The sequence below is a fragment of the Heteronotia binoei genome, chromosome 7, assembly GCF_032191835.1.
Source record: "Heteronotia binoei isolate CCM8104 ecotype False Entrance Well chromosome 7, APGP_CSIRO_Hbin_v1, whole genome shotgun sequence".
Taxonomy (NCBI): domain Eukaryota; kingdom Metazoa; phylum Chordata; class Lepidosauria; order Squamata; family Gekkonidae; genus Heteronotia; species Heteronotia binoei.
The window spans coordinates 101,914,556-101,933,915 of record NC_083229.1 but is presented as its reverse complement, the minus strand read 5'-3'; the positions used below and the strand labels follow the sequence as shown (position 1 = coordinate 101,933,915).

The window sequence follows — 19,360 nt, the reverse complement described above, 5'->3', positions numbered from 1 at the left end:
GTGTTTTGACCCCCACAGATTCAGTTTGCTGACTCTGAGAATGGAATATTGTTCTCACTGTGAATCTTCCTTCTTGGGGGTCCTAGGATGGGGAAGTCTTGATGTGAGAGAAGCTCTTCCCTGGAGGCAGGCTGGGTCACTGAACTTTGAGATTCCTGGAGAGGAAGAGCTTCTCTCTCATGCCCCAGTACTCCAAAAGCAGTACTACAAAAAGTATCAAACACAATAAAGACCTTGAACAAATGGTCCAAAACAACATAACCACACACAGAACAAGGTGAAGAACTCTAAAAAGGGCCCACCAAGGCCAGGAAAAATCTAGAAGAGAAGAGAAAGAAAGCTCCTACAGTCATAACAGCTCACCTGCCCCAACTTGACAGACATCCAAGAAAAAAGAATTCTATCCTTGGAAGAGACTGCCCCTCCCCAGGACCAGTGAGAAGGAAGATTCACAATAAGTGAGATAAGTCTTCCATTCTTCAGTGGTCCGGGATGGGGCAGTCTCAATGTCTGGAACAAAGAAAAGCAGTGTGCCCCAGAGGGGAAGAATCTTAGCCTGATTAATTAGCAGAAAACAGAGAGGGAATAAAAATGGGCAGTTTTCACTGCAGAGTCTGGTAAGCAGTGGGGTATCACAGGGCTCAGTACTGGTTCCAGTGCTTTTAAACTTGTTCATTAATGATTTGGAGTTGGGAGTAAGCAGTGAAGTGATTAAGTTTGCAGATGATACTAAGTTGTTCAGGAAGGTGAGATCCTGGGAGGACTGTGAGGTGCTTCCAGAGGGATGTTGAAGCTGGGTGAGTGGCCATCGAAGTGGCAAATGGGCAAGTGCTACATAATGCACACTGGAGCCAAAAATCCTAACTATAAATGCATGTTGATGGAGCCCAAGTTGGTGGAGACTGACCAGGAGGCAGATCTTGGAGTCATGTTAGGTAATACACCAAAAATGTTGACCCAGTGTGTGATGGCAGCAAAAAAAGGCAAATACTATGCTGATGATTATTGGAAAGGGAAATGAGAACAAGTCAGGCAATACCATAATGCCCCTGTATAAATTGTTGGTGTGGCCTCATTTGGAATACTGTGTACAGTTCTGGTCACTGCATTTCAAAAAAGATATTATAGAGTATTGGAAAACATGTGGAAAAGGGCAACTAAAATGATTACGGGAATAGAACACTTTCCCTATGAAGAAAGATTAAAGAGGTTAGGGGTCTTTAGCTTGGAGAAATGACAATTGAGGGGTGACATGATAGAGGTTTACAAAATCATGCATGGGATGGAGAAGGCAGAGAATGAACTACTTTTCTCCATTTCTCACAATACAAGAACTCAATGAAGTTAATGAACAGTTGGCTTAGAACAGATTAAAGGAAGTACTTCTTTACCCAAAGAGTGAATTCACCCAAAGAACATGGAATTCAGTGCCACAGGAAGTGGTGGCAGCTACAAACACAGACTGCTTCAAGAGGGGATTAGAGAAACATATGGATCAGAGGTTTATCAGTGGTTATTAGCTATAAGGTATAGATGGGCAACAACAGGAAGGTTTCTGGAGTCCAGCCCTGCTGGTGGACCTCCTGATGGCACCTGGTTTTTGACCACAGTGTGACACAGAGTGTTGGGACCGGATGTGCCACTGGCCTGATTCAACATGGCTTCTTTTATGTTCTTAGGCTCTGTTGTGACCAGAACAGTTAAAGGATCCAACCCAATGAGATATAAAAGTCTTTAATAAGCATCTGCACTACATTATTTTCAGCACACATTTATATGTTACTTCCATTGCCTATATAAGTTGGAAAAGTAACATCTAGCTATCATTTTTTAAAGGCTGAATAGCTCAGCTTAGTGTGAGCTCATCACAGCTTGGAAGCAGGGTCAGTCATCATTAGTATTTTGATGGGAGGCCTCCAAGGAAGACTGGGTGGAGTCTTCTACATGGAGGAAGGCAATGGCGAACCACTTTTCCTTGTCTCTTGTCTGAAATGCCCCGTAAATGGGGTTGTTGTAAGTCAGCTGCAAATCAACAGCACCTTCTACTTTTAAAAGCAAAATATGAAATGCACCCTAAAAAGAAGGTAACCATTTTGGCTGGCAGTATATCCAGAGGTTTTGCTACTTTTCATAGGGTGGGGGTAAGTGTTTACCATGCAGTGATTAACATGAACAAAATAAATTCAAAGTTGGGAGAACTGTGAAGTCCAGCTACTGTCTTTGTACATCTCCTTGAAAGCACTGTCAGTCCTCATTCTTCAAAATTCACACGTCAGACATTATTATACATTATAGAAATCTTACTAGTGATTTCTATGTAATGTGGGCTGCTCTGCAATTAAATTCTAAAATGAGATTTGGTGGAGCTCAAAATTGCCTGGAATTTGTACCCACTGCCCTGTAGTCCTTACACCCCATTCCACATGCATGGGGCCTAGTTATTAAACAGTGAGGAGGGAAAGGCACATGCTCAAAGACTCTCGCTTTAAATGGCATTCCCTTCATGCATACCAGAGCTAAATCCTGGCACTGAAAGAAAGTACTGAGCAAACGCATTGTGATCCTTCAGTCAAATTAAGCCCCCTCCAGATTCTTTTTGTGTCTTCTATTTTCTGAGCCTTTAGGATACATTTAGTTTTCAGGCCAATTTTTATATCTGCTAAATATAAGAGAAAGAAGCGAGGCAGATTTGGCAAAATAATGATTTCAGTAAAGGCGAGGAGGTTGCTACCTCAGTTAAGAGCTCCAGACACAAAAATATTCTTTGTACTAATCAGTGCAGGCCTGAATAGGCTAGCTACATTCTGGTCTGGCCAGCTACAGCTTTCAAAGTTAACTGTTATATTCAGGAGGACTGATATAGTTTTTGTTTACATCAGTTGTGCTACTCACATTGCTACACTATTGGGTATTCAACAAATAGCATCGTCATTTAGCTTTATGTAATCTGTGAGTGAAATACTGACTGATTTCATATGTTAAACTAAACCCTTCTGATGCTGGGTGAACGAGCCTGTAAAGAATTTCAGGCTCTATTCACACACCAAGAATTTGGTTATTTCTTCTCTTTCAACACAAATCAAATGTCTGAAACAGCAAACTATGGTTTGCAAACCATATGTGAAACTCTGCAATTCTAGTTTACAGGGCAACAACAAACCACTACTTGTTAATTCAGATGTAAGAAAAAAACACATGGGTTTTCCAAAAACCAGGAAGTTACTAATTCTCTGGTGGTATGCAAGGGGAGGAGGGAGGGATATCCTTGAGGGCTATTCTAAGATTGTTCATAAGCACTAAACCGTGACTTGGTGGATCTGAACTATAAATGATCAAACAACTACTTAAAAATTATGAAGTGACAACAATGAATGACCTGAAGGGTTTGAGTCAGAAATGAATAATTCATAAACACATTATTTTGAAGATATTTTTCTTTGGGGTCTCCAGAAGAGCCTAAAACACTAAAACTACAATGAAAAACTATAATCAAATGTGTTGTTTTGGTGCATAATGCTTTTGCTAGAGGTATAAAAACATTATAAATTCCAAAGTAAATCCTTTCAAATACACATCTCAGAAACAATATTTTCTGCTATCCACAGAGTGAACCTTTTAAAATACATTAATACAAGTGAAAGGATTAGATAAACTGATTATTCCAGCATGATTAACATTATACCAAAAGGTACAATAGCACTACTTTTTTGTAAAGCGATCCCTTCAGAATCAGCAGATTTGTTGGCACTTTCTCCTACCACAGCTTCCTGATAAGATCAATTTCCTTCACAATGAGAATTGAAGGTACATTTCAAAAAAGCCACATTCAGTGAAATTAGACATCTTTGTTTTTCTCTCATTCTCATACATACCTGATAGGGATTATGTAGGAAAAAAGGAGGAGAAACCGAAAAAGGTTGCGGTACCATGGACCCACAAACCCTTGTAAGGTTACCATAACAATTGAAAGTGCAACTAGAGCCAAGAACAGTGCTTTGGTCAGTTGATTCAGTTCAAGGTCCAGCAAACCAACCTAAAGAAAGCAACATAAATTCAGTAATGAAGAGAATGAACAGACAATTACCATTTTCCTGTTTTTATTCAGTGCATAGGGTCACTGGGCAAAGTTACTGACAAAAATATTTAACTGCAAATGCTGTGTTTAAATAACAATTCTAAGCACATTTGTAATCTCAAAATGATCTGAGACAATATAAAAAAAGGGGGCAGCCTTTTAAAATGATTGCTGCCTCTGCACTGGTCAAAGACTATATACCCAGATATAGTTCTTGGCTATAAGGCCACAACTTGGGTTTGCTTTTTTGATACATAAGGCATCCAGTAACCATACCACTGGGTGCTACTGGGTGCCCGCCCTGAGCCTGCCTCGGCGGAGAGGGCAGGATAGAAATTAAATTAAATAAATAATAATAATACTATAAAGTACAAAAGGGTGCTGTCAGAGCAATCTCTCCATGAACTGCATTCTCAGACTGCAAGAGCTCGTTTTAGAGTGCCATCCCAACCTGCTGACTTCTTAGGGTAAACCAAATTTCTGCAAACAGTAACAAGTCACATCAACTGCCCTCCCCATATGAGCCCTGCACATCTTTACAATTAGCAATGCAACACTTTTTGGTGGTACCTGGCCCCAGAGACATCTGAATTGCCTTGGCCAGGGGCTTTTTGGCCCTGGCCCCTACCTTGTAGAATGTGCTCTCCTTGGAGATTTGGGTCCTGTGGGACCCACTCCAGTATTGCAGGGTCTGTAAAACAGAGCTCTTCCACCAGGCCTTCAGCTGAGGCAGTGAACATCACTTGTTATTGGCCTCCCACCCCTCCATTCTAGTATTGTAGGATCTGATGGACCTGGACCGATAGGCCTTGCCTGTTGAGGCTGAATCTGTTATAATTAGCTTAATGTTTAGTCTGTAATTTTAGCTTTTATATAATTTTAATCTAGTTTTAACTGTTTGACTGTCTGACTTTTTGATGTAACCTGCCTGAGTCTGCTTGCGGGAAGGACAGGCTATAAGTTAAATAAATAAATAAATAAATAAAAAATCACACAGATACAACTTTTGTGTCATAAATTTCATGTAGCCTTTTTTTTTTTATAACTTCATGTCTTCCCCCTCCCACATGTCTGCATGCAACTAGATATAGTTACATGCGTGTTCATCATCTACAGTGAGACAAAACATCTGTTTAGGAAATTTATTTTTGAGTGAAATAGCCCTTTTAAGTTACAGCTGACAGGTACTTTTGCTTAAGAGTACGCAGATAGCCTTGCTGAAGAATAGGGGAGAACTACATCTCATAAGCAAATGACCTCCTGAAGAACAAAAAGATTCCCAAAAAGAATTCCTTATTCTGTAGGTTTCCTGCCAGTACTATCACACCCACCTGTTGATTGGACTTTAGCTTGAACTGAATCTTACCCTAAAAGTGGATTCTTTTAATCACTTTAAGCCTTAACAAACAAACTACAGTGAGCTTATTGCCAGACACACAATGCTTTGAGGATGGCCAACCTCAAACCTTTGCAAACCTTTCCAGTATAGGGATTATGAAGAAAATGGATTGGTTTATGCTGCGGTTGTGCATACTGTTATCTAAACACAGGTAATGTTCTATAATTCTAAACCAAGAAAAGCTGAATTCCATGCTTTACACAAATCAAAGTCAAATTAAGCAAAATTTCATTAGTTCTTCTTTTGCATAATGTATTTTTCAAGGTTTAAATAATTTATCCTGGTTCAACTAGTCCTATTCATTATATTTATATCCCACATTTCTTCTGTCATTACCTAGGATCCCTAAGAGGTCTTCAATCCAGGCAATGGTCAGACACAGGCCTGTTTAGATTCAAGCCAACACTGTAAGATTCAAGCCAACACTGTGACACTGACTGCTGAGTTGCCTGGTACAAAGAACCGCCATCTATAAGATTATCTAAACTGGCAGAACCAGCGCCATAACAGTTTTATTGCTGCCAGATATATTTATATATATATAGTGTAACGTAAATTATGTATTTTAACTTAACTGACTGGTTTTTATATGTTTAATTTTAATTGTTAAATTCAAAGTCTTATTATTTATGTTAACGTGTAAGTTGTTGTTAGCCGCCCTGAGCCGCCTAGGCGGGGAGGGCGGGATAGAAATAAAAGTTATTATTATTATTATTATTATTATTATTATTATTATTATTATTATTATTATTATTATTATTATATCCTCCCACTATATACCCTGGGACCAAACCACAGAAAGAGGTAAAGAGAAATGCAAGGTACTGAATAGCAAAATCATGTTTAGACCCTCTGTTCTCTCTGTGATGCTTCTGAGATTTAAGCAAACATTAACTACACACTTCCAAGCATTTTATAGCATTGTGCATGTATTTTAAGGTTTTAAAAATAAATACGTAAATCTCAGGAAACTTGAGTTCTGCACCTAAGACAATATTGTGTTTTATCTATATCATGCACACACTTGTTTTATTCTTCTTCTCATGAATTAGACATATCACAAAAATAAAACCAGAACTTCAGAGCTCTCAAAGTACTAAATTTAGCTAGCATGGAAACTATCAAATTCTGAATTTATTTGAGGCTCTATAGTCTCTCTTCAAAGGCTACAGACTGAATTCAAAGAACCATAGAGCTGAAGGAAAACAGCAGTTAGCACTGTTCCACAAGTACTTTGGGCAAGACTTCACACAGGTAGGTATAACAGGTAGGTTCTACAGCATTCAAACTAAGGCACAAACAGTAGAACAACTTCATATTTCACCTTACTTTTCTTCAGCAACGTATAAACACTGACATGAGCAGAGGATAGCTTTAGATTCAATCATTTACTTTGACTGAGACACAGCAAAGCCATAATCTCAAAAAACCCAACACATTATTCAGTAAAAACATCTTGGGTTCATCTGTCCCTCATTATGAAGTCACGAGCCACAGTGTGACAAACCCAAATTCAAGGAAGGAAACCCTGTATTTACAAGTCGCCTCCCCATCATGAAGCATGACCCAGACTATTAAACTCTGCAGAAGCAAAGGACTACCTAAAGATGATGCTGGGAATCACACCAGTTCCCCCCCACACACATGCTCCTTACTTTAACTTCTTATAGAAGTAACAAGCTTCTTATACAAGCTTGAGAAGAGTTAGAAAAACTTAAGTTAAAAGTTGATACTTCATTAGAAAGCTGTGGTTTTTTTTAAAAAGAGAAGCAGAATATGACAATTAACTAAAGGACTCGTCAGAAGATCCTATCTTTCACCAATTACATTCCAATTGCTTCTTTTCCAATATGGTAGGTCACATCCATGGAACTATTTGTGATATGCTCTTTTTGATGACATTATTATGACAGTAGACAATGTGAGACTATTGTGGGAGCTAAATATTCCCAGCAAAACCTCTGTGTGTGTGTAGTCCACTGTCAGAAAGACTGATACTGCACAATACTTCAAGATGAGAAACAATTTGTACAATACCATCGAATATACCAGCATTCTTGCTTGTGTACGGGCTGTCCCTTCCCTTGAGAACTAGGCAGCTGAAGACCACAGTGGCTGATTTATCAACTGCGTTTAAAAAGCAGCACAACGAGGACAAATATCTTGCAATTTCCGCTGCTTCAACTACTACATAGTTTATGCTTGAATTATTGAGAAAAATAGGTTTCTGGATTAAAATGAAGAAAAATTAAGCCAGGGAAGTAGAGCATGTTTCAAAGCCCAGATCTTTTTGCATTGACAAAGGCAGTCTAAGTTTCAGGCCTCGCTGAGGATCAGATGAAGTCATTATTCATTCAGTCAGGGAAAAAAGACTCAATTACCTCAACCTAAAGATGCTATCAATGAATGCAAAGTGCATATTTTACTCTATTCATCCAAATCCCATTAAAAAGTGAAAGGAATGATTTAATCTGGCCTTCTAGAGTTGGTCTTTTTTTGTAATAAAATAAAGAATCACTGTCTTGCAATATGCATAACCAGTACCTCACACTTTTTTTGCTGCATCATAGCACTGAAAGACTGTAAAAGCCAAGACAAAACCTGACAGAAATGAATACAGAGTTTCCTTTGAAAAATGGCATTTATGGGCCCAAACATTATATATACCCCACTAGATAAGTGTATGTAGTTAGCTACAAGGATAAAAACTTTCCTAATTGAAGATGACAAATCTGAATGCAGGTTTAGAGACCATTCAGTAAGTTTAAACATCTTTTAAATCATATTATAAAAAGTACTCAAGAAGCAAATTTGTCTGTTTGGTTAAGTTACTAGCTATGCATGATGCACGTTTCTCCTACAGGCACCAATCTATCACATCACCTTATCATTTCCGTTACACATACAAAGTAAAAGATACTCTCATAGATGCCAACAAGAAATGAAACAGAACACGCATCTGCAGAAGAGGTTAAATCTGTAAGCTGTTATTTGTCTGCATTCCTCCATATTGTGCTTTTATAAAGAGGAATTAATCTTTTAATGGCTAAGGAAACCTGTTACCCTGTTTAAAATTACCATAAACAAAGTAAATGACTTCATTAGAAAATAGATAAACTTAATTTAAATTTTATTCTGAGTATTCTAAGCATTTATTGCAATTTTCAATACCTGTAGAACGGTTTTTCCTTCTTGTCATAATATTTGTTCTATTTCAAGCAACTGCGATAACAAAACTAAATATGCCACTGGAAATTTTAATCTCCCAGGGAAAATTTGTACATAACGTCTAAAACAACTACAATAGTTTTGCAAAGGGGCTGTTCTACGATAATGAGCACAATAATTGCCTGTATAATCTAAAATGCTACTAATGGCAACAATCACATATCCATTTAGCTCCTCTTTAATTTATGTACCAAGTTTTAAATAGCTAATCGTTCTTGGTAAAATAATGGTTTATGCCAACAATAAAGGGTAAGTGTGGCATTGTCCTTCTTAAACAACAAAATATCAGTTGTCTTGTTTAATTTTCAAATTACTGAATTTTCAAATATATACACACATACAAAATGCAATGCTATTGTGATATGACTAAGTAATCTTAAATTATAAAAGTTTTGCACAATTAGAAGCAAAGTTCCAGAAAACTCACTCAATATGCAACGTTTTATAAATACCAACTTATCCTGAAACATCACTATATTATTTAAAAATGTGCAAGTACTAATAATTAATCATGTTTAAATAAATGTGCAAGTACTAATAATTAATCATGTTTAAATAAATGTTCATACATTATGCTATGGTATCATTTCTACAAGTAGCCATTTACTACAACATGATTTCCAGAAGTTTACTCCTGCAACATCAAAAGTCCACAAAGCGTGTATGGGTCTGCAAAAGCTCCAAAGTACTATTTTTTGAGGATGGAGATAGTGCATAATTGCTTTGTTGCTACTAATTATCTTGCAAGATTCCTTATGTCAGATCTCCCTCGTATAGGAACTAACACATGCCAGAAATAGTCTCCCATGAGTGACTGTTTAAATGTGAATTACCAGAATACACTAGTTCTACATTGATAACACAAAGTAGCAACTTGGTTAGATATCTGCACTGCAATATTTGAGAATATTTAAAAAATAATAATTCAGATCAAACCAAGTGCACGTGCATGCTTTTTCAGATGCCGGTAGCAAGCATGCAATCCAGTCTACTATATAAAAGTTCAGCTATTTCAGACACTGGTATTCTATTTCTCTTTAAAATGAGATTAAGCTAAAAAAGGTCAGGTCTTCCATACAGAGAAAAAATGGCTATACAATAATTGGGGAAAAGTTTTAATATTATTTGCCTATTGTAATGTATGAAGTGGGATGTATGAAGCACACACACACACACATTTTCATTACCAAAACAGAGATTTGTAATCAGAGACAGATTTTTCAGTCAAAAACATTAACAGAATAGAAATCTCTGATTTTAAAAGTCCCAAAATCAATACAAGAATGTTACAATCACACTGAAGATTTAAATTTGTATCTCACTCATACTACAATAAATTATAATTTTGAAGCATATAAAAATGTATTACCTTTATAGGTTACTCCAGTAAACCTCATACAAAATACAGACGAATACTGGATTGGTAGTAAATGTAAAAATCTAGCATTAAGATTAGAACTCTAATTAACAAAATGAATGGCAATTACTCCTCTATGCATCTTTTCTATTTAATTCTTCTCACTTCATGCTTGGTTGATACAAAACAATATGTAAATTTATGCACAACACATCATATACAGTCCAACAGCCTTTTCTGTCTTTTGACTAGTATGCACAAAAGCATGGAAAAGACCTAAAACAAGAAATTCCATGGAAAAAAAATCTATTTGTCATAGTCTTTATTTTGCCTGAGGCGTTACAATTGTTTAATCACAAGGGAAACATTCCCATGCTCAGGCATACTACTCTTGTAAGTCCTCCACGTCATATACTAGATAACACTTTATTATCCATTTATGGGAAGTAATATTTTAGGAGGGGGGATATCCAAGATAATTAAGCAAGTGGGAAGGGGGAAAAAATCATATCTGGTGCTGAGAACCAGAACATATGTAACACTGGAACCAAAACCTTGGAGCACCCTACTTACATAACAATGTTTATTACAAAAATTTACATTTTTATGTTGTTTTATCTATTTTTGGAAGATTTAGATACCTGAGGGGGCTTTCTTAAAAAAAACACAAGCAGATTTTTGCTTTAACTTCTGGTAAAAAAGTTCTAATATTTCATATGAACTATTCCACTAATTATCTGTATAATATATAGTTGTGAATTAAAATACAAAATGCTACCACCACTTAAATCCACTGTGCAGATAACAACTAACTGTGTTAATGTCAAAATAGGCTGACATAACCATATATGAAAAGGTGAGCAGTGACTCACAAAAGTTCATACTCTGCCACAAATTTTGTTAGTATTTAAGGTGCTACTGGACTCTTGGTCTTTTCTATAACCAGACAGCAGAGGGCACTCAAGATTGAGGCTAACTAGTTTAAACTGCGATGTCTCTTTTAATACTTCCAGCAAACAACTTTCGCTTCTCCACAGCCACAACCCAGAATAATACCATTCCTCTAATACTTTACAGTATACTTTGTCATTCAAGAGAACCATGGCTTCAAATGACAATATATTGTGATGTATATACAAGGTGAAACCCACATATATTTTGTAGGCATGGTTTTTATATGTGTAACGCTTTTGTGTTGGTAATGTGCATTTATTATAACAGTCATAGCCAGGTAAATTTTGTGTTGGTAATATTTTCTCTAGCCAGTCGCTCTCCTCACACTGCCTCATTGACCAATATGGAGCCACCCACACACAAAAAAATATGTACACACAAATACACTCATCTACAGATGTATGTGTATACATGTGTATACATATTGATATCTATGTACAAATATGTATATTCACATACAGTCAAACAATACTTTGTTCATAACATGAATCCCACTTTCTGCTGCAATCCTAACCAACAACAGCAGCTTTATCTATTGAACTGACAGCATTAACTAAACTTAAGCTAGACCCTTTCTCAGCCAATGATTGTGGAGGTTTCAAAAACTGCAAACTGTCTGCTTTGATTTTTAATGCAAACCAGCACAACTATTTTTCAGCAAAATGACATGTACTGGCAATATTTTATTTATTTGATTTGATTTGTATCCCGCCCTCCCCGCCAAAGCAGGCTCAGGGCAGCTCACAGCATAAAACCTCACAGAATGCCTAATTTGTATCTCTGCAGCCATGGACACTGCACTCAGATTACTGAGAAGAACAAAGCTCACAGAAGAAGGCTTCCCCATGTCTCTCACTGTAGTCCAACGAAACTAGACAAATTCAGCTCCTGTTGGTCAGGGAACTCAGACAAACAACATGGAAGGTAAAGCAGGGATCGCTGCTGACAGGGGGAAATCAGCAAAGCCAAAACTAAACTAAACAACCCTCCCCATGCACAGCGAGGCTGTTCTGCTAGTGCAAGTACTATTATGCTAGCAGAACTGTTGTCTTTGGATTCAGATGGTTTTGGTTCAAACACATTACTAAAGACATGTTTCCAAAATGCTGTTAAGTGTCCTGGAGCAGGGCAGACTCAGGCAGCAGAAACTAAGGGCAGCAAAGCAGGGACACTAACCAAGTTTGCGTAGCCAAAAAGTCAGTCCAAAAGTCACACACAAGGGAAGCCAGCCAAGAATCCAGGGAACAAGGTGCAAACAGATCTGCACAGCAGAGCAGGTCTGTGGGTCGAAACCAGGAGATCAGAAATCACAAGAGGGTTCAGGGTCAGGTGCTGTGGCTGTGGCTGTGGCTGTGGCATCTCCATAATGTTGTTGAGTTGCTCCCACACCTGAGCTGTCTGAAGTCCAGTGTTTTATGGGTAGTTCACAGCTGGGTCTAGTTGAACTTGTAGGGGAGCTGTCCATTTAGCTCACTAGCCCTAGGTGCTCCTCCTGACTTGGTAAATGCTGGGCTGTGAGGCACACACTCTGTCTCCTCTCGAGGAGCTCCAAACACATCTGTTGCCTCCTGTGTTCCCCTGGCTCTGGGGAAAGGGGAAGCAAGGCAGCCTTTCCTAAATCCTGGGTCATTGGTTCACCACCTGTTGGGGTTGCCTCCTCTGTGGTCTCAATGCTCATGGGGCTAGGGTCCCCACTGTCCTTATTAACTTTAGCAACTTGTGCCTGAGGACCCACTTCTGCTGCCACAGAGTCACTGACAGGGGTGGTAACAGGCTCAGCTAGCCAGGCATCAGCATCAGCTGCTGCAGGATGCTGACCCACAACAGTTAGTAACATTAACAAATGACAGGATCATATGAGCCTATCTGAGACAATTGTATTTTGGTCACACTAAGAGAAGACAAGAGCCACTGGAAAAGGCAATAATGCTAGGAAAAGTTGAAGGTAGTAGGAAAAGAGAAAGACCCAACAGGAGATGGATTGACTCAACCAAGAAAGTTGCAGCCCTCAGTTTGCAAGATTGGAGCAAAAATGGACTGTTTGGAGGTCATTCATTCATTTGGGTTATCATAAGTCTGAAAAGACTTGATGGTGCTTACACATACACATTGTAAGTAGGACTACAAAGTTTCTACTAGTTTTTTTCCCCTGCTCCTCCTCCAAGGATCTCATAGTCAGGTACACAGTACTCCCTTTTTAATTTTACTTTCACAACAATCCTGTGAACCAAGTTAGATCGCATGGTGAAAGCAGTTCAAATGCACTATGCTGTAGAGATTTGAACCTGGTTCTCCAAGATCCTAGTCCAACATTTTGATCACTAGACTACACCAACTCCACTAGACTACACCAACATCTAAGGAAAGAGATCCCTGTAAGTCAAGCCTGAAGTATTTATTATTCAACACCACAATTAGGTTTCAAAACACACTCTTCTCACTAGATATACATATACATCTCATTTTCCCCTTCCCCAGCATTTCCTCTTTTTCTTCCCTGAAAGCACCCATAGCCTTTTCTTTTTTCTTGCTTCCTTCTCTCCTTCCCACTCACCAACCATCTCACCTTTTATTTGCCTCCTATCTCCAGGTATATTTATCTTTTACTTCATTTATACACTGGCTTTCCTTTGGTTTGTAGAAAGATCTGTCTTCTCATGGCTGCAATCTCCCAATTTAAGTTAGGGTTGCCAATCCCCAGGTGGGGGCAGGAGTTCCCCCAGTTTGGAGGCCCTCCCTCTGCTTCAGGGTCATCAGAAAGCAGGGCAGGGGAGAAGGGAAAGGTCTGCTGGACACTCAATTATTCCCTACGGAGACCAATTCCCATAGAGTATTATGGGGAATTGATCCACGGGTATCTGGGGCTCTGGGGGGCACCTGTTTTTAAATGTAAAGGCACCAAATTTGCAGCAGAGCTTCTGATGCATCTCCTCAAAACACCTTCCAAGTTCCAAAAGGTTTGGACCAGGGGTCCAATTCTATGAGTCCCAAAAGAAGGTGCCCCCTATCCTTCATTATTTCCAATGGAGGGAAGGCATTTAAAAGCTGGGAAGTCCCTTTAGATGTGATGCCCAGAACTCCCTTTGGAGTTCTGTTGTGCTGGTCACAACCTTGCTCCTGGCTCCACCCCCAGGCCTCAGATTCAGCAGGAGCTCACAGGAGCACAGCTCCTGAAACTTTCTGAGGGTTCCCCCTCCTCTCCACCTACCTTGTCCATTGAATAGTAGGTGCAGCTGCATAACAATCCCTGGATTAGGAGAGCAGGCAGGCAGCCAGCCATCAGGGGCTTTGCCACACCCCCAGCAGCCCTCATTAATCCCTGGAGAAGCCCACACCACCCTTTCTCCACTTCTTATGTGATTTTGGGGGGTGGGTGGCATGCTGGCTTTTTTACTGTGGGGGGTGGTGGCCAAGGAGACCCCCAGGTGAGCGAGGCCTGCTTGGGCTGGCTGGATCTCTAGCCAGCCCAAGCAGGCCTCGCTTGCCTGGTACTCTCCTTTCTTGCATCGGGTTGCTTTTGGCTGGGGGCAGTAGCATATGCTAATGAGTTATGCTAATGAGCTCTGCCACCTATTTTTCTACAAAATGTTCTCTGCCCACCTCAATCTCTCCTGGCTCCACTCCCAAAGACCCTAGATATTTCTTGAATTGGATGTGGCAACCCAAATTTAAGTAGCCACAGATTTGGCCATGTTGAGAATTAGAACTATTGATACACACAGAGAGAAATGTTAGTTCCTAAGCTTCTAAGCCATTCTCTCACATTCCCATCATATACTCTGTTGTAGCCAAGAAAAAAGTCAGAACTCTATGGCTGACTCATCTGAAATCTGGAATCCAACTGATAAAGGGAAAAAAATGTTTCTCACTCCAGATGCTGGGACTACCTGGGTCCCTATTAACTCCCATAGGGCCCCTAACTACATGCCTTTTCTTTCCTCCATGGAATTTGATGGCTCTACCTTTCTTCAAAGCAACAAGAGCAAACTGCTGCATCTGGTACAACTGGCCTACCAATTTGCTGCTGAACCATCATTTAACAGAGACCTCAGCAGATAGTGTCTCTCCTCTCTGTAATAAATCCATTTGGAACAGAGGCCTAGCCCTGCTGCCTCCTTCTTCTCAGCCAAGGGCTTTAATAAAGGATAGAAATGTGTGGTGTGTGAGAAAGAATGAAATTGCCATCCCACTGTCAATGGAGGAATCCTAGACACTATTTTTTAAAAAAAGATTTAAATACATTTTTATTGGATCCACAAAGTATGATTTGCAAAGCTTTGCTTGTTCCCAAATTTAGCCATTTGGGTTATCTGATCAAAGTGTTTTTTAAACAAAGTTCTGAAAGTGCACAATGCTGAAATTACTTGTAAAATCTATAATTACATATTTGACAACGAAGCCTATTAACTACATATATTCTACACTTTAATACACCGCATGCAGAGGAATTCCTTGTATTCTTCTCTCTTCGCATCTCTTCCCCTCCCCCTCACTTCTTTCTTGACAAGTCTTTTCAGTTGTCCTTTTTGTAGGAAATTCCTCTCAGGAGATTGCACTACACTACAATCTCCAAATGCAACTGGCAACATTCACACCCCTACTGACCTGCTGCCTTTCTCAGAATCATTTTCGTGAGGGCTGATTAATTCCTGTAGGTGTGTTCCCGACTACTGGAATTGCCTGTGTATGAGGCTTAGGGCTTTTTTTTGTAGCAGGAAATCCTTTGCATATTAGGCCACCCCCCCTCCCGATGTAGCCAATCCTCCAAGAGCTTACAGGGCCTACTGTAAGCTCCAGGAGGATTGGTTACATCAGGGTTGTATGGTCTAATATAGAAAGGAGTTCCTGCTACAAAAAAAACCCTGAAGGCCTATGTGTTTTAACTCTAATGTTTGTTTCTTCATATTCCTTCCCTGTTTAAAAGGAATTATGACTCCTTAAAGATTTACAATCCACTATGCACATTACATTTTATAATCTGATATAGATTAAAAAGCATAAAATATACACGTGCCTGCTTTAAAGGATGTATCTATGTAGAAAGTGTCACTTTTCCTTTGAAAATATTCAACTACAAAGCCAGCATTTGCTTTGTTTCTGTATATCAAAAAGGGGAATGATGGAGCACGTATTTACATTTCAAGAAACACTGTTTAAGTAAAAAAAAACACGTTTAAAATTAAAAATCTGTTTCAAGAAGTTATAAAAGAATAAAATACATTAACAAGAATGAGAAAGGAATGTACAGATGTGACGTAGAATATGGTTACTGGATTAGAATATAGCTCCAGGTGGGCAGCCATGTTGGTATGAAGCAACAGAACGAAGTTAGAGTCCAGTGGCACCTCTAAGACCAACAAAGTTTTATTCAAGGTATGAGCTTTCATGTGCACACACGAATGAAATGAAATGAAAATTAACGGTTCAAACTTATGTAGACAGAGGCTGAACAGCAAATTAGTATATAACATGATGAAGATATTTTAAGATATGTGGAGACAAAACAGGAACAAGTTGTGTCAACAGCTGTATGGATTTAATTAATTATATTTATAAAATGTATTGAATAAATTAATTTATTAAATTTAAATAATTACACCCATACAATTGTTGACTCTATAAATTTTTGTCATTCCTTTTTTGTCTCTGCATATCTTAAAATATCATGTTGCAAATTTTGCAATGCAAAAGCTGTGCAGTAGCAAGTTATTCAGGTGAGTTGTGTGCTGGTCAGTGTTGGGCAAGACAGATCCAAGCAGGTAGCCACCACTGGATCTGGGTGAGTTGGACAAACTGAAGAAGATGATATTGGATTTATATCCCGCCCTCCACTCCGAAGAGTCTCAGAGCGGCTCACAATCTCCTTTACCTTCCTCCCCACAACAGACACCCTGTGAGGTGGGTGGGGCTAAGAGGGCTATCACAGCAGCTGCCCTTTCAAGGACAACCTCTGCCAGAGCTGTGGCTGACCCAAGGCCATGCTAGCAGGTGCAAGTGGAGGAGTGGGGAATCAAACCCGGTTCTCCCAGTTAAGAGTCGCACACTTAACCACTACTCCAAACTGGCATCAAATTGAGTGATGGCAAGTCACCTAGGTGAGTCATACAGTGTCTGCTGTTGCATAGTAGTGAGTTGTAAGGTGGTTGCTGCCAGGTCTGGCGAATTATGCAAGTCACATGGTACAAAGTCACCCAGTGATCGCTGCTGGCAGCAATTATGAGTCCTCATTCCAGGGCAGGGAAGAGAGGAACAAGTGCACCGGGAGGTCAAAACCACCCTAGAAGAGCCCTGTTCCTTTGCTCTGCCATTTACTGACAAATACCAAGTCTTGAAGGCTATTAATGGTGTTGTGGTTAACTAGCAACCTCAAAATAGTGACAAAGATCTCAGCCAGCATTCATTTCTTAAAGGTACAGAATCTGCTTCTATTTTGGGGGAGTACCCCCCCATACATTTTTAAATGTCAGATTTTTCTGCAAATATCCGGGTTTTCTCAGGTTTGTAGAAAGATCTATCTTGTTTGTTCCTGGCCTTATCTGTGGGTTTAAAGGAATCCTCTAGGATCTTAGGTCTATTTCATGATGCTCATGGTTACAGCGATAATCACTGATTTAAGCCTCTGTCAAAATCATGGCGAACTTGTAAGAAATACAGCTAGAATTTTTATTATTGGTGTTTATATTTCTACATTTTGCAATTATCTTTTTTTTGTTCTATATTTTTAAAACAGTAAAAAAATGGGTCTAAACTTTTCATGTGGTTAAAAACAACTGAGGTATGGATAGCAATACCTTCTTGAATCAGGTGGAAATTAAGCTAGGTTTATACTGATTGCACCTACAATATAAATGGAAAATGACTTTATAACCTCAATTTACTCTAAACTGGGCTCAGAAACACTAAAGCGTTATAATTAAAGGGCTGCTTCAGTGCTCAACTGTACACTTCAATATAGTCACTGTTTTGCATTCTATTAACTGTAATCATTACTAGATTTTCTGGTCTCGGAGTAACTACAGCATTCTCTAGAACATATTTTACCCTTGAACTAATAATAGGCATTGCCACACTAGTCTCCACCTTCAGATAGCTGTGGAATAGGACACAAGTGCTGATGCTTATTTGGTCATGCACTTGTTTTAACTGTTGTGCCTTTAGTGCCACAAAAATATTTAGCGGCAGAAACAAATGTGCACTGTGCTGGCATATATTATAATAAACTTAAAGTATTATGGTCCATTGAAAACAAATTCAGACTGCACTAAAACACTGTATTGTAGATTGGTCCTGCTTATATTATTGACTGTATTTTATTAAAATGATATTCATTAATATATCAAAATTTCCCACTTGAAATTTACAACCCCCCCCCCCAACATTCTCTGATAGAATAATGCTTCTATGATAATAGTGAAGAAGGTGACAAAAGCAACCATAAATGTTCTCTTCAAATGTCAAGTAGAAATCTGGAAAAAAGCCCTCCCCCAGGAAAGTTTGAGAAGCTCACAAACAGTAAAAACCCCTCTTATGAAATATATTTTCTTTGAAATGAGAAGAACACTTCTGGAAACTGGAAGTGTTCTGGAGAAGTGTTCTGGAAGTGTTCTGGAGAAGAACACTTCTAAGGATAAAGATTTACTTATTCAAAATGTATAGCAAGGAAGAGTAAGGACTCCCCCCTACATCCCCCAAATGACAATTTTTGGAAGTAGAAAAAAACCCTTCCTATAATTTTTTTTTCCTTTTGGAATGATTTTTTTAAAGATAAGATTTTTTCTATTTAAAATGCATAGTGTGAAAAAAAACTTCAGGATTTTGTTTTCAGTCTTTTCACTAGAAACAATGTGGCACACACACACACAAATGAGGGACTTATAAGTACTCACTGGGGACATATCATTATCTTCTCCACTATTTTCTTTTTTCTCTTCCCTGAAATCCCCTACCGCCTGCTCCCTTTTTCTGATTCCAAACTTCCCACTCACCCACCAGCCTACCTACCTCTATCTGTCCTCTTCTCTTCAGTTCTTTCTCTGTTTTTAGCATTTCCCCCTTCACTCTCCCTAGGAAAACTCTACCAGGTTGGGCCCAATTACACTGTAGGGAATCTGCAAGGACTTGCAGGGGACATCACACTTCCCCCCGTATTCCCTTCCCCACAGATTTGGCCATGTTGAGAATTTGATATATTGATGATATATATTTTTCTTGGATGTGAGAGATATGGTAGGACAGGATGGGGAGCAGCAGTGTGCAACTATTTCTTATTTTAGCATTGGGCATATTTGCAGTTTTTCTGGTAGAAAAGCAAGGCACTTATATTTTAAACTTCTATGAATATTATAGT

At 38.9% G+C, this 19,360-nt stretch overlaps 1 protein-coding gene across 2 annotated transcripts in view; it reads right to left on the bottom strand.

Moving 5' to 3' along the window:
• Positions 1-19,360, bottom strand: part of ATP9B (ATPase phospholipid transporting 9B (putative)) — a 233,597-nt gene that overhangs the window by 79,029 nt on the left and 135,208 nt on the right. For both annotated transcript variants that reach the window (XM_060244097.1, XM_060244098.1), the window contains exon 12: positions 3,873-4,033. In XM_060244097.1, coding sequence (XP_060100080.1) covers positions 3,873-4,033 — 161 coding nt within the window. The remainder of the gene's footprint in view (positions 1-3,872; positions 4,034-19,360) is intronic.